Source organism: Sorghum bicolor, chromosome 2, assembly GCF_000003195.3.
Source record: "Sorghum bicolor cultivar BTx623 chromosome 2, Sorghum_bicolor_NCBIv3, whole genome shotgun sequence".
In the NCBI taxonomy this organism is placed as follows: domain Eukaryota; kingdom Viridiplantae; phylum Streptophyta; class Magnoliopsida; order Poales; family Poaceae; genus Sorghum; species Sorghum bicolor.
Window position 1 is genome coordinate 77,654,017 of NC_012871.2, and position 13,688 is coordinate 77,667,704.

General features: G+C 44.6%; 2 protein-coding genes and 1 pseudogene across 2 annotated transcripts; 1 reads left to right on the top strand and 2 right to left on the bottom strand.

The window, feature by feature from the left end:
• Window positions 1,603-5,395, bottom strand: LOC8077527 (annotated as a pseudogene).
• Window positions 8,175-10,578, top strand: LOC8077528. The gene is made up of 2 exons (XM_002461236.2): window positions 8,175-9,835; window positions 9,910-10,578. Exon 1 carries the CDS (start codon window positions 8,326-8,328, stop codon window positions 9,796-9,798), a length of 1,473 nt encoding a protein of 490 aa, XP_002461281.1. The 5' UTR covers window positions 8,175-8,325; the 3' UTR covers window positions 9,799-9,835; window positions 9,910-10,578.
• On the bottom strand, window positions 10,954-13,173 carry LOC8054477 (probable sugar phosphate/phosphate translocator At3g11320). The gene is made up of 4 exons (XM_002463404.2): window positions 12,547-13,173; window positions 11,817-11,920; window positions 11,495-11,723; window positions 10,954-11,373 (listed from the first exon to the last, which is right to left on the bottom strand). The coding sequence occupies exons 1-4, from the start codon at window positions 13,015-13,017 to the stop codon at window positions 11,224-11,226; spliced, it is 954 nt and encodes a 317-aa protein (XP_002463449.1). The 5' UTR covers window positions 13,018-13,173; the 3' UTR covers window positions 10,954-11,223.

Genomic DNA, 13,688 nt, shown 5'->3' on the forward strand with positions numbered 1-13,688 from the left:
TTCAACGACAATGCTCTTATTCTACACTTAACGTAAAATAACGCTACCGTATATATATTTTTTACGAATGCACTAGAAAACAACTAGCAGCAGTGGAAACTCTACATATGCACGATACGAGGGATGGTACATTACCCACCTTGTGGCCGTTTAAAACTGAGGCATGTTTAGTTCACTTAAAAACCAAATAATTTTCATGATTTCCTGTCACATTGAATCTTACGGTACATGCATAAAATATTAAAAATAGTAAAAAAAAATAAAAACTAATTACAGAAAATTGCAAGATGAATCTCTTTAGCCTAGTTAGTTCATAGTTGAATAATATTTGCCACAAACAAACAAAAGTGCTATAGTGACAAAAAATTCATTTCACCAACTGAACAAGACCTGACTGGCAACTATCTTGCAAACGTGAAATTCAAATTGACATTCATTTTCAAAAATAGCAGCAGAAAATATGTAGCAGTATTATTGAACTAAAAGCATAATTACCAACATCTACAGGAAAATAAATTGGCTTTTGCTCACTGCCAACAACCCAACACCGATGCATGGTGGGAGAGATTAAAACATAATATTTTAAGGATCTAAGAAACATTTGATTAGAAGTGCTGATTTTTTTGAATGAAAGATTAGAAGCTAATTGCAGAATTCTGTACCTTACCATAATCAGGTTCAGTCAAGTTTGTATCCAAGACATCTATCTTTTGATGTTCTGAACTGATGAGGACACGCATACAATAGAAAATTTACAGCACATTACAAGCTCCGAAATGCCGTCGAAACACGGAATAGAATTATCATATGCAAAGAACATCTAGCAGGCCAACAACACCCGCCAGTCCTTGGTGCCTCCTCCTGTGGGCCTAATGCGCAGCTGCATGGCAGCTCGGGCGGAGAGGGCCGGCGGACGTATGCCAAGGTAGACGGTGATCTTGGTGGCAGACAATGGACGTCGTGTAGCCAATAGGGTGGGATCGGCTATACGCTGGATTGGGCAGCGGCTAAGGTACACTACCACAATCTCGAATTGCCTTGAGTGCCAAAAACCGCCAAAAACCGCCAAGAAAAGGGGTTAAACCGCCAAGAAAATAATCCTTGACCACAAACCGTCAAGCAAACACAATCAAGGATAGAAGCTAAGGAAAATTAGTTTTCTTGGCGGTTTTGGCATTCAAGGATGATTTTCTTGAAGGCTAGCCGCCAAGGAAATTACGACTAGACTTAATTTGCCGAAAGGCCAAGGAAATGTTACAACCGCCAAGGAAAATAGTTTTGTTGAGGGTCAACAACCGCCAAGGAAATTATATAGGCTGCCAAGGTAATAGTTGTTTCCTTGGCTGCCTTTAACCTTCAAGGAAATTATGATTTTCCTTGGCTGCTATTGAGTGCCAAGGTAACTCGACTTCCTTGGAGGCTGGCCCTCAAGAAAATGCATGAGCAACAAAAAAAATCTTCTAATAATATATAAATTTTAGTATTCTAGTTCGCAAACTGAGTTGACAATTATGACATCCATATAAACATTTTATTACACTGCACATAGATCCATTTATCTCTGGCTTACCACCGTGCATTCCAATCATATACACATGCATCTCAATTCATGCAGATGTCACATATAAATCATAGAGACCATTTGGATTTACATCCCATAAATAAAAACTATCAAATGATTTCATTATACAATATACAATAATATATTCAGGTCAATAAAAATTTAGTACCATTATATCTGTACAATAGAGATATGCATGAAGGGCTTTGAGCTAATATCCTATACTGATGCCACTTGGAGCTAATATCCTAGGAGCTAAACTTAGTAACATACTAGGTTCCTGAGCATGTACCTTCCCCTTTAATCTTGTGCTCCAGATTCCTCACCTTTTCTTGCATTCAGAAGCAAACAACATGTCAAAAAAATAGCACAAACCATAAGCCCATTTTGAATATCTATGAGGAACCAGATTTAGTGTCTACAAGATGTACAATCAACGGAATTTGTGCTGAATCACCTTATTACGATTCTATTTAACAAACCATAGAAAAGAAAGTTATAAATAACACAGAGCCCAAATAGTAACAAACAAAATTAGTTTGAACAGAAGACTAATCTAGGTGAACTACACTAGTTTCACAGTTACAAGATGTGCAAATCACCTAACTTTCAACGCCCAGTATACAGAGCAACAAAGCCATCAATGAGCAAGCAATACAGGATTAGGCAAAGATCTAAGCTGGTATACCTTGACGAAGTTACCCAGTGTCTTGGTGAAGCGACGGGACGAGGTGAAGACGTCCTCAATTCCAGCGAACTGGAGGACCTTCTTCGGGACATAGGCGGCGACGATCCCAGACCCCCCCTGGGCACCGGCACCATGCGCACGGTGACGGAGCCGCACTTGACGGTGACCTTGCAGGGCACGGTGTGGGGCTGTCCGATTTGTTCCCCCAGTACCCCCTCCTGACGGGCACCCTGAGAGGCACGACCGAGAGCTTGGCGAGGATGATGGCGCCACGGATGGCCGTAGCGACCTCCTTGGCGCACTTGACGCCGAGCCCGACGTGTCCATCGCCTCGCCGACGACGACGAACGCCTTGAACCGGGTGCGCTGCACGGGCGTGATCTTCATCACCTCATCCTTGAGCCCCGGGACGAGCTGCTCCACGATCTGGTGCTCCTTGACGGGGAGCAAGTGCAGGTGTGGCGCGTTGGGAGCGGTGTGCTGGGGAGCGGCGGCGGCGCGAAGGGTTTGGGAGGGCGGAGGCGTGGAAGCTGGCGGCGGATTATATACAACCTGAGAAGATGGGGTTAGGGTTTGAGGAATGAGAAGTTGGGCTGGGCCGTGAGATTGTGTGGATGGGCTCTTTACCGAGATTATAAATTATAATATGTAGTCAATTGTTTTGTCTAAATTTTAAAAATAAGTAAGCTTCAAATTTGAACTACATGTAAATCAAATAAGATTAAAAAGGTAATAAAATATATTAATGTACATTTGTTCCATACTAGCTCATATCCTAAAAATAGACGAAAAACTCAATATGTTAGTTAGGAATAATTCAAAAGCTTACAACTTATTAAAGAAAATTAATGGTAATATTTAAAAGGTGTAAAAAATTCTTTAAATTAGCATGTGATCAAATTATGAGTGCATACGCTTGAATTTAAAAAAAAAGATGATTTTACGAAAGTTAACATATACATTGTTTACAAATAGATATATTTCTCACAGTTTCATATAACCTAAGGGAAACTTTGAAGTTTGTACATCTCAAAACCTTTTCTTGCTCATACACACTTCAAATGATTTATAGATCTCTCATATTGTTTAAATGATTTAAACAAAGTGGTACTATACATTGTTTACAAATAGTCATATCTCCCACATAGTTATGTAACTTTGTGAGAGATGTATCATTTGTAAATCATGTATAGTTCAACTTTGTTAATATGATTTGAAAATTTTATGGCAAGATAATACAACCATATTATGATCTCATACCGGATTCTAGGATTTTTAGACACCTTTAAGATATTATTGTTTTTTTGCTAGAGTCACCAAAATATATGTCAAGTACTTACAACACTTCCTTGGCTGCCAACCTCCAAGAAAATTCAATAACCCCCAAGAAAATGATAATTTACTTGACAGTTTAGAATAACAGCCAAGAAAATAGGTGTTTTTCTTGGCGGTTAAGAATCACACTCAAGAAAATAAGTCATTTTCTTGGAGGTGATTGGAAACCGCCAAGAAAACACCTATATTTCTTGGCGGTTTACTTAAACCTTCAAGTAATATATGTTTCTTTGAGTGTGAAGTAGCACCGCTAAGGAAACTGTCATTTCCTTGGCGGTTTGATTTTGGCCCTCAAGGAAATTCAGGGCCCGCCAAGGCAATTTCAGTTTTCTTGTAGTGGTAGAGAGGGCGGACGGCGATCTCGCTCGTTGGACTGCACGACGGCTGCACTGGCAGCAGGAGACGGCGACCTCGTTGGCGCGAGGCAGACGGCGAGAGGGCGGACAGCGATCTTGCTGGACTGTGAACTGCATGGCAGCTGTGGACAGTGATCTCGTCGGACTGCATAGCAGTTGTACGCACAGCTGCACTACCCCAGGTCAGTAGGAGACAGCAATCTCGCTGCCGAACATCGCATAGCCGAGGCAGACCCTGATTTCGCTGATCTCGTGCGGATGACGCACGCGAGCCGAGATGGGTTTCCTTGTGCGAGGCAGATGGCTCGGCGATCAGGACCATACACACGATTCTGATCGTCGGATTTAAATCAGTAAGGAGAGAGAATGCTAAAAAGCAATCTGAATAGTTCATTAATTTGTACGTGGTTGTTACTGTGGGCAGTGGCGAATCCAGCTCGAGAAATGACATAGGGCGGACTTATACTATAAAATTTTGGCAAAACAATGACAATATAAGTTAACAAATTCTATAAGTTGCTTTGGCAACATAATAATTTGACCAATATTAAAGTTTTCAGCATATATTTTCCATATCAAAATTAGAGAAGTTTGTTCCTTAAATTAAGAGAAGTCATACATACTAATAATAATAGTTCTAAACTGACTTCACCAAATCATTCGATAATTCATCCTTAATCAAATTTTAAATAACTAACTATGTGAAAAAGGCATAAAAAATGAAGATACCTGCAGCTCGGCGCAGGTTCTTAGGTTCCGCAAGTTTGTAAATTAGCGAGAGAGACGACCAGAAAATCAGAAATCGAGAATAGCGAGCAACGTGAGAAAGACTGATTGTATTCTTATTGCGCTTTTGTGGGCTGTGGTTTTCTATATTGGCTTAACCACACATGATGGTCCTAGACGTCTAAGGTGTCTTCAACTTCCGTCCGATACTCTAGGAGCCTCTTTTTATTTTGTACTAATGCCTAAAATTTTCATAGAGTTTCAAATCAGCCCTAAGAGGACCTAGGGCGGCCGCTCTGGCTCGCCCTAGTGGTGGATCCGCCTATGACCGTGGGTATATTTTGTTTGGTGAGCGAAGGAGGGTCATCTCAATGGGAGAGGTTTTTTAGTATAGACTTAGCGATATTTATGTTAGTGCATTAGAGGGTGTTTGGTCGGGGATGTTAAAGTTTAACAATTACTGTAGTATTTTTCGTCTTATTTAACAATTAGTGTTTAATCATGGACTAATTAGGCTTAAAAGATTCATCTCGCAAATTACTCTCTAGCTATGTTTTTAGTTGCGTAAACAGTCTATATTTAGTAATTTATGCATGTGTCTAAACATTCGATGTGACGAGCGGTAAAGTTTACCGAGAACAACCAAAAGGTAGTGTAGATAGATAGATTGTTACCGCTAGCGCCCAGACGTCCAGCACCAGCAGCGTGTCCGGACGCCGAGCCCCCCATCCCCGCCACACGGAGAAAAGAAAAAAAGAAAAGGAAACTCGTCCGCCCCCAACCAACTCGCCCTTGTCCCACTCGCCTCACACGGAGGACCACCTTCGTCCGCTCCTTGCACCAGGAGCCCGTCTCCACCCCCACGAGCACGGGATCCGCCCCGCCCCTCGTCTTGCCGGTCCCTAGCACATTCGTCTGCCGCTAACTCGTCCCCACAGCCTACCCCTATACGCTTGATGCTATAACACAATACACATATCAGTATAACAACACCAAACATACCACTACAACAAATAGGTTGACATAGTTGAAACACTTTAAACATAGTATTACAACAAACATCGAACAACTATTGCAACATCATACAAACAACTACTACAACATACAGATTGAAGTATTGGATGAAGAAGGCGAAACACCATGAACATAGTATTACAAACAACAACGAACGACTCCTGCAACAACATGTAACAACTAATACAATAACATAGATTGAAGCATTAGATGGAGCAACCAAAACACTATGGATAAGTGTTACAACAACACCGAACAACTGTTGCAACAACATACAACGGATACAACAATGTAGATTGAAGCGTTGAATGGAGCAACTAAAACGCCATGGACATAGTACTACAACAACACCGAGCAATTGTTATAACTTATAACAACATGAAACAAACTACTACAACATGCAGATGGAAAGCAACTAAAACAACATCTCAAAACACAGTACTGCAACAACGACTAAAACCTATTGCAACATCTAGAGAGAACCATTGCAATAATGACGAGGTCTGAACCCAAGAGCTCGTCGAAACCCTATCCTACCACAACATCATCTGAAAACATACTGCAACAACCAGAGAAAACCATTACAACATGCGCAAACATTTGAATCCCAAAAGCTCACCGGAACCCTAGCCACCACAACATTCTATAGATCCTGACCTAGAGGAGTAGGAGGAGGAGGACGAGCAGGAGGTGGAGGAAGAGCAGAGGAAGGCTCAGATCTAGATCCACGGGAGGAGAGAGAGAGAGAGGGGAAAGAGAGCCTCAGATCTAAATCCCTCCCTACCTGTGCAAATGCCTCCTGTGCAAATTACGATTGCATTAACAAGAAATGCCTCCTGTGCAAATTAGCTAGTCATCATCGACCATAACAGCAACATGCCTTAAATTAAGAAGTATCAAATGAAAGAGGCAACAAATTCAGTAGAACATATAAGTGAGCATGATTGAATGATAAAAATCCAAGTCCATAAATCATAGGACATAAACACACGAGTAATATGAATAAGGCAGCTTTCAACATAAAACCTTGGAACTAAGCAAGCAATTGATATATCCAAGAGCATAAACCATAGGATATGAACAAGAAATCGATAGATCTCGTCTTCTAATGAAACCCTAGAATGAAATCAAGTGAGGACAGGGTGGATTTCACCTCAAGGAAGCCGAAGGGGAGGTGAGCCTGCTCAAATCGACAAGCAATTGAGAGGCAACGATCGTAGATGTGGAAGGTGGGGAAGAAGAAACGCCCAATCCAAGACCAGCACCACCCCAACAGCTCAGAGAGGAAGACGTAGGGAGAACACCGCCGCCACAGAGCCCGGCAGCAGAGGGAGCGGCGCCGCACCAGAGCAGATCCACTAGAGGGGAACGGAGAAGAAGCCCGAAGACACCTGTGTCGCTTGCCGACCTCACCACCACCACCGGTGACTCTACGAGACTACAGTGGGAACAAGAAAGCAAGAGGAGAAGAACACCGTGAGGGAGGAGGAGGAGGAGGGGGTTATAAAGGCAGCATATTTCGACGGCAATGGCACATGAAACTTTTCCTATTCCCACGCGAGCCCGCCAGAGCGCTGTCGTTGCCCCCAATTTCGCCCGCGCGAGCTCGGGCGCAGCCTGGCTCCAAAAAACAAAGGGGACGAGCGTTTCTTGAGAGACAAGAGAGACTGGATTTGCAGCCCGAGGAACAAGGCTGCTAAATATTTAAAAGTTTGCAGGAGGGGGCTCAGCCACCCCATTTTAGCCGCATATCAAACACACTCAGGCCTTGTTTATTTTGAATTTTTTTGCAAAATGTCCAAGATTCTCTCTCACCTCAAATCTCGCGACACATTCATGAAACATTAAATATAGATAAAAAATAACTAATTCATAGTTCGTATGTAATTTGTGAGATAAATTTGTTAAGTCTAGTTAGTTTATGATTAAATAATAATTATTAAATATAAAAAGTGTTACCGTAAAATTTTTTCAGGAAACCTTGTTTAGATTCAAAAAGTTTTTGGATTTTGTCACTGTAGTATTTTTGTTTTTATTTGACAAACATTGTCTAATCATGAAATAACTAGTCTTAAAAGATTCGTCTCGCGATTTACAGATAAACTGTGTAATTAGTTATTCTTTTTATCTATATTTAATGTTTTATACATTGTCTAAAGATTTAATATGATAGAGAATTTTGTAAATTTTTAGAATTTTGGGTGCATCTGAACAAGGCCGGCCTTGTTTAGTTCCAAATATTTTTGGAAAATCGACACTGTAGCACTTTCGTTTGTATTTGACAAATATTGTCTAATCATGGACTAACTAGGCTCAAAAGATTCGTCTCGTTAATTTCGATCAAACTGTACAATTATTTTTTATTTTTATTTATATTTAATACTCTATACATGCGTCTAAAGATTCGATATGACGGGAAATCTGAAAAATTTTATAAATTTTTTTAGAAACTAAACAAGGACCAAACCAAATGTGGGAAGGAGGGAGTGAAGTGGAGTGTGGAGTAGAGCAGGAGAGCAGAAAGCAGGGCAGGGCAGGGCAGGGCATCCCGTGCCGTCCCCTTCCCTTCCCTTCCACCCCAATTCCGTTCGAATCGATTCGATCCCCAGCTCCCATACCCAAACCCTAACCCTACCACCGCCACCATGTCCGCCCGCATCGACCTCAACAACACCGCCGGATCCGCCTCCGCCTCCCAAACCCTGGCGCCAGCGCCACCCAAGCGCGGCCGCGGCCGCCCCCGCAAGAACCCCCCGCCTCCCGCTCACCCGCGCCCTCCGGATCCCGACACTCCCATGGTCGGCGGCTTCGCTCCGGGCGACATGGTCTGGGGAAAGAAGCTCAACCACGCCGCCTGGCCGGGCCTCATCTACTCCGCCGGAGGGAACGGCACCGGCCACGAGGGCCAGTTCCTCGTCTCCTACTTCGGCGACAAGGCCTTCGCCTGGTGCGACGGCGCCGAGCTCAGGCCCTACGAGCCCTACTTCCCCGTCGCCGAGCTCTACGACGACGGCGGTGAGGACTTCGACGCCGCCGTCGAGGCCTCCCTCGACGAGTTCTCCCGCCGCGTCGAGGCCGCTCTCGCCTCCGCCGCCCGCCCCTTTGCCCCCGCCGATTTCCTCACCTCGCTCCACGATCTCGCAGCGGATCGCATGGGCTTCACCAACAGGGTGCAGGCCGCCGTCGCCAAGGCGCATCTCAGAGCCTTCGACGCCTTCAGGGCTCTGCCGGACCCACCTCAGTACACCTTGGAGCTCGGTCTGCTCCCACACATCCCGCTCCCGCTGCCCAATCCTAAGGCTGCCGCGGATGCTGACACCACCCCCGCTTCCCCTTCCAGGAGGGGCAGGAAGAGGAAGGAGCAACTCGTCAAGGACTTCGACTCCGATGAGGACTGGGACCCCAGGAAGAGGGGTGCCACCGACTCTGATTCCGATGTGGATTTTGACCGCAGGAGAGGATTCAGGGGCAGGGGCGGTGGCGGCGGTGCTGGCAGTGGCGCGCCCCGTGGCAGGCCTCGAGGGAGGCCCAGGAAAACAGATGCCTGCAGGGACCCTGCACCACCACTCAAGGACAACAATGACGACGGTGGCATTCAAGACAAACTTGAGTATCCATCGGCTGCTGAGATGTTGCTGCAGCTTTTGTCTGTCGCCGCTGATCCTGTAAATGGCAATTATGACTCTGCTCCTGTGATTGTTAGCTTCTTCTCAAAGCACAAGGACTCTGAGGCGCCTAGTGTATACGAAGATAAAGAGCTGCTTGAGACTTTTGGTTGCAAGAAGGGTAGGAAAAAGTCCATCGTAAGCTCAGGCCCAGCTACAAAGTCAGAAGCTGGCGATGATAAGGATCAGTTCATGACTGCAGATGGTCAGAGGGGCCGGAGGAAGTCTGCTGGGAGCCTGTACTCAGCTAGAAAGGCTGAAGATTCCTATTGGTGTGATATCATCATCAGCGATTTCGACGATGGAGATAGTGACTATGAAGGTCGCAAGAGGAAGCGGCCCTCTCAGAACACTAACAGGAGTGCCAATAAGAAGATGAAGCAGGAGGAGCAGCCACCTCGAGGAGCCCCATCGGATGTGAAAAATGGGGCTCCTACAGATCCATCATTTTAAATGCTGCATTCTGCACTGGATATCCTGCGATTCAGAGGTACACATTCCTTGATTGTTCCCAACTAAAGTTCCGTATTCATTTGCTTATCAAATTTTCATATGTGAATTCAGGAAATGCACCATGAAGTTTGGAGCAACGGAGCATAAATTGGTGTCACTGACGTAGAGTTAGGATGGCTCACTGACCGGGTCACATTAGTCACTGAGTTGAGTGAGCAAATTTTAGGCTTTCTGTGGTTACATGCATCCAGACGACTGGTTCTGTACTTGGTACCGGAGTTAGCTTATGTTAAATCATTAGATTGTAGAGTAGATTATGTAGCGTGATGCGCTTTGCTTTATGTTAGCAACCTATCTTTTTTGTATTGCCTAGTAATTGCACAGCTGTGGATCTCTCTATTATGTTGTTTTTTCAGCGTATGCTTCCCTTTTTGGCTCCTAGTTTACTTAAACTCCTATAGAATGCTGTGCTTCCGTGCTTTATCAGCATGGCAAGTGAAGCGGCAACTCCAATGAAGTTCACACTCCTATAAAACAAGCCATGATGGGAGAGTTGAAGCCGTTATGTTGTCCATGGTCATATCTGTTACGTTGGCGAGCTGAAGCCGTGATGTTATCCATGGTCATCTGTTACGTGAGGAAGTGCATGATTTTGTGTACTGTGCTTTACAAAGTATGGTATCCATTCAGATTTTGCTAAAAGAAAATAGAGTGCTATTGTTGTGCTGCCATAATACCATATGGAGAGCTGTGAATCTACTGTCCAATTTTTGTTGTGTATATGCTCCATGTATGTGACCTCTTGGGTGTGATTGCTTGCTATGCATTTTGTGACGTCGGGACCTGTTTCTATTACTTGTCAGTTTTGCTGCCTTCAACATGTGCATTCAGATCGTTGGTTGATGTAAATTCAGCTGGCCATTGTGGAAGCGAGCCTTTGCTGGCTGCGGCTGGATAGCCATCCTAACTACACACATTATGGATCAGTGTCTGCACCAACCAAACACATCTCCTTGATTGATGTGCAATGTATTTTTTGATGACGTCCATTTTTAATCTCAACAATGAGACTCTATTTGTGACATTGCAAATGTCAGTATGCCGGTGTGCTTGTCAGCTTATATTTTGTCCAAACAATGACACCAACGTAAAGAATTTTGTCAACACGGGAACCAATTAATAAAAATGGACAAGGTGTTTTCACTAGTCACAACACATAAAGAATTAATCACTATATTTCTTTCCTTTTCTGTGGATCACACCATACCATTGGTGTGGGGTTGGGAAGGCGTTTTGTTTTGAAAGAAAAAAAAAAGAATACAAGTAATTATTGGCAATGCTGTTGTATGTGCTCACAAAACTATAGCTGCTATATCCAAGAAAGACTACTAGGCTTGCTTCGTCCTAATCGCTGCCGATTTGATTTCATTGCTTGGTTCGCTTCTTAGCTTCACTGTAAAGAAGCACCCCTATGACAGTCAGCGTGTAGCCCAGCATCCCAGTTATAGACACTGGGTTTCTGAATATCAAGATGGAGATCACAACTGCAACGGCTCCTTTTGCATTGCCCAGGACCTGCAGCCAAGCGCAGTCAGGTCAGACATAAGGAGAATCATGCTCGCTCTCAGCATCAACGTGCCATGTGTTTCCTAACTGAAGACTAGGAATCCAGGGCAGGGCAGGAAGCATGGCATACCTGTAGGGTTAATGCACTCGTATGCTTTGTCACCAGGAAATTGGTCAGATTCACGAAGTAGGCCAAGGAAGAGTTGAAGAGCAGGTACCAAATTATGTTGATATCCTTCCTGGCCAGTTGTATTGTAATGACAACAACATTATCCTCCATGAAGATAGTTGCAGGGACCAAGAGAAGAACAGCGATTGGTGCCATGTACATAAGCAGGTTCATGGAATTAATCTTCTCCCTGCGAGTTGACAAAAGCTTCAATTTCAATACAACGCACAGGCACAGGTTTGGAAGAGGCAAACCGGTGGTAATCTGTGATCCCCGACATTACCCATCAGAAGACATAAGAATCCCTTGCAAGACCGTCTTGAGTGCCCTCGCAGCAGTTGCTCCAACGCACATGATGAACCCAAACAGATTAAAGCTGGGCTCTCCCTGCAAAGAATTTGAATAGGAATACTTGCTTAACCAAGAGGATGGCCCACTCAGCTCAAAGCTTGCTTCAATTTATTTAGTTTTATTAGGAGACCAAGACCAACTTCACCCTTATTAGAGGTGATCATCAATTAAAGGAGAAGAATTGTTAGATCAGTAGCATATCAAACATAATTCAAGAGTGATCGATTAATAAGAAGATTGTCCTTTATGTATAATGGCAATGTCAACCAAGAATGCGCTATACGGCTATAGTGTCCACACGGCTGCCTATAAAAGTACAACTAGAGTGTGCCGCCCCTTTATTTTGCTTGCATGTCTTATTATTGAATTGAATTGGTAAAAAAAAAACTGCGAAGATAGAGGTGCGTGGCTACATCCCAAACAATCCTGGTGAATATGCCCAGTACTAATTAGAATCCAATCCAATTAGGAATGCTAAATGCTGACTGAATAATGAGATCCGCGCGCGGCGAGATCTATAAGCACAGATCCGTGTGCCGGGAATTGGGGATCTCGCCACCCCCGCACCCCTCGCGCACAAAAAGATTCAAGAGAAGGAGATATCATATGGATAGATAGATACGACAGGGAGGGGAGATATGGAGGTCGGAAACAGAACTTACGCCGCTGGCGATGATGACACCGGTGACGACGGGCACGAGCGCGAGATAGGTGAGAAAGGACTCGCGCTTGACGGTCATGAGGTAGGCAAAGACAGCGGTGAAGAAGGGGGTGGTGGCGCCGACAGCCTGGTTGAAGGAGACGGGGAGGTAGCGGAGGGAGATGTTGCCTGAGACGACGGAGGCGCAGAAGACGAGGCTGAGCGCAGCGATCTTGGCGAGCTGGAGGCGGGAGCGCGGGAGCTGCATGGGGACGATGCGGAGCCAGGCGATGGCGGCGTAGGAGAAGAGGGAGCAGGCGGACATGTGGCACATGGTGAGGAAGATGGGGTACTTGAAGCCGTAGTTGCTGAGCAGGTACTTGTTGAGCAGCAGAACCCCGATGTTGGATGAGTACCACGCCGTGACAAGGCCCACCGTGAAGAGGCGGCCCTTGCCGCCGCCACCGCCGGCGGCGGCATCCTTGCCCGTCATCCCCTTCCCCTCCCTTACCTCTGGGTGTGGGTGGAGGACGGGGATCGGGTTCTTGTAGGAATTGTTGGTACTGGGTCGCCGGGCGGGGAGGGAAAAGAAGAGGAGAGAGGGCGGAGGAGGAAGAGGAAGACGAGGGGGACGAATTGAAGAAGGGTGGAGGAGAGAGAGAGAGAGAGACGTATGCTTTCATTTTTCCTTACCTTTGGGACGTCGGATGGATCGGATCGGACGGACGATACCAGGCCAGTGACAGTGCATGCAAGTAGAGATGGCACCTGGTATAAACCCGTTGGGTTTTCTAACCTAAACTCATACTCGCAAACATAAAATTTGTCCGTTAAAAAGCTTATGACACATGATGGATTTAATCTGGTGTTCAGACTCATGCCCATCGAGTCACGGATATTCATCGAGTTGCCCATGGACACATCTAAAAAAACAGAACACGAAAATCATGTCTCACACTATAAAATTATATTTATTCTTTTTATTTTTAACTTGAATGGATATATCATCTTATATATATATCTCTAAATGTAGTAGTTTAATAGAAAAATTTAAGATATTATTGTTCGCTTAAGCTTATCAGCTAAATCTGCCAATCATTCAGCATTATTTTTTCTCTCACAATAAATTAGCCAACAACTTTCTGACATGACTTATCAGCCAAA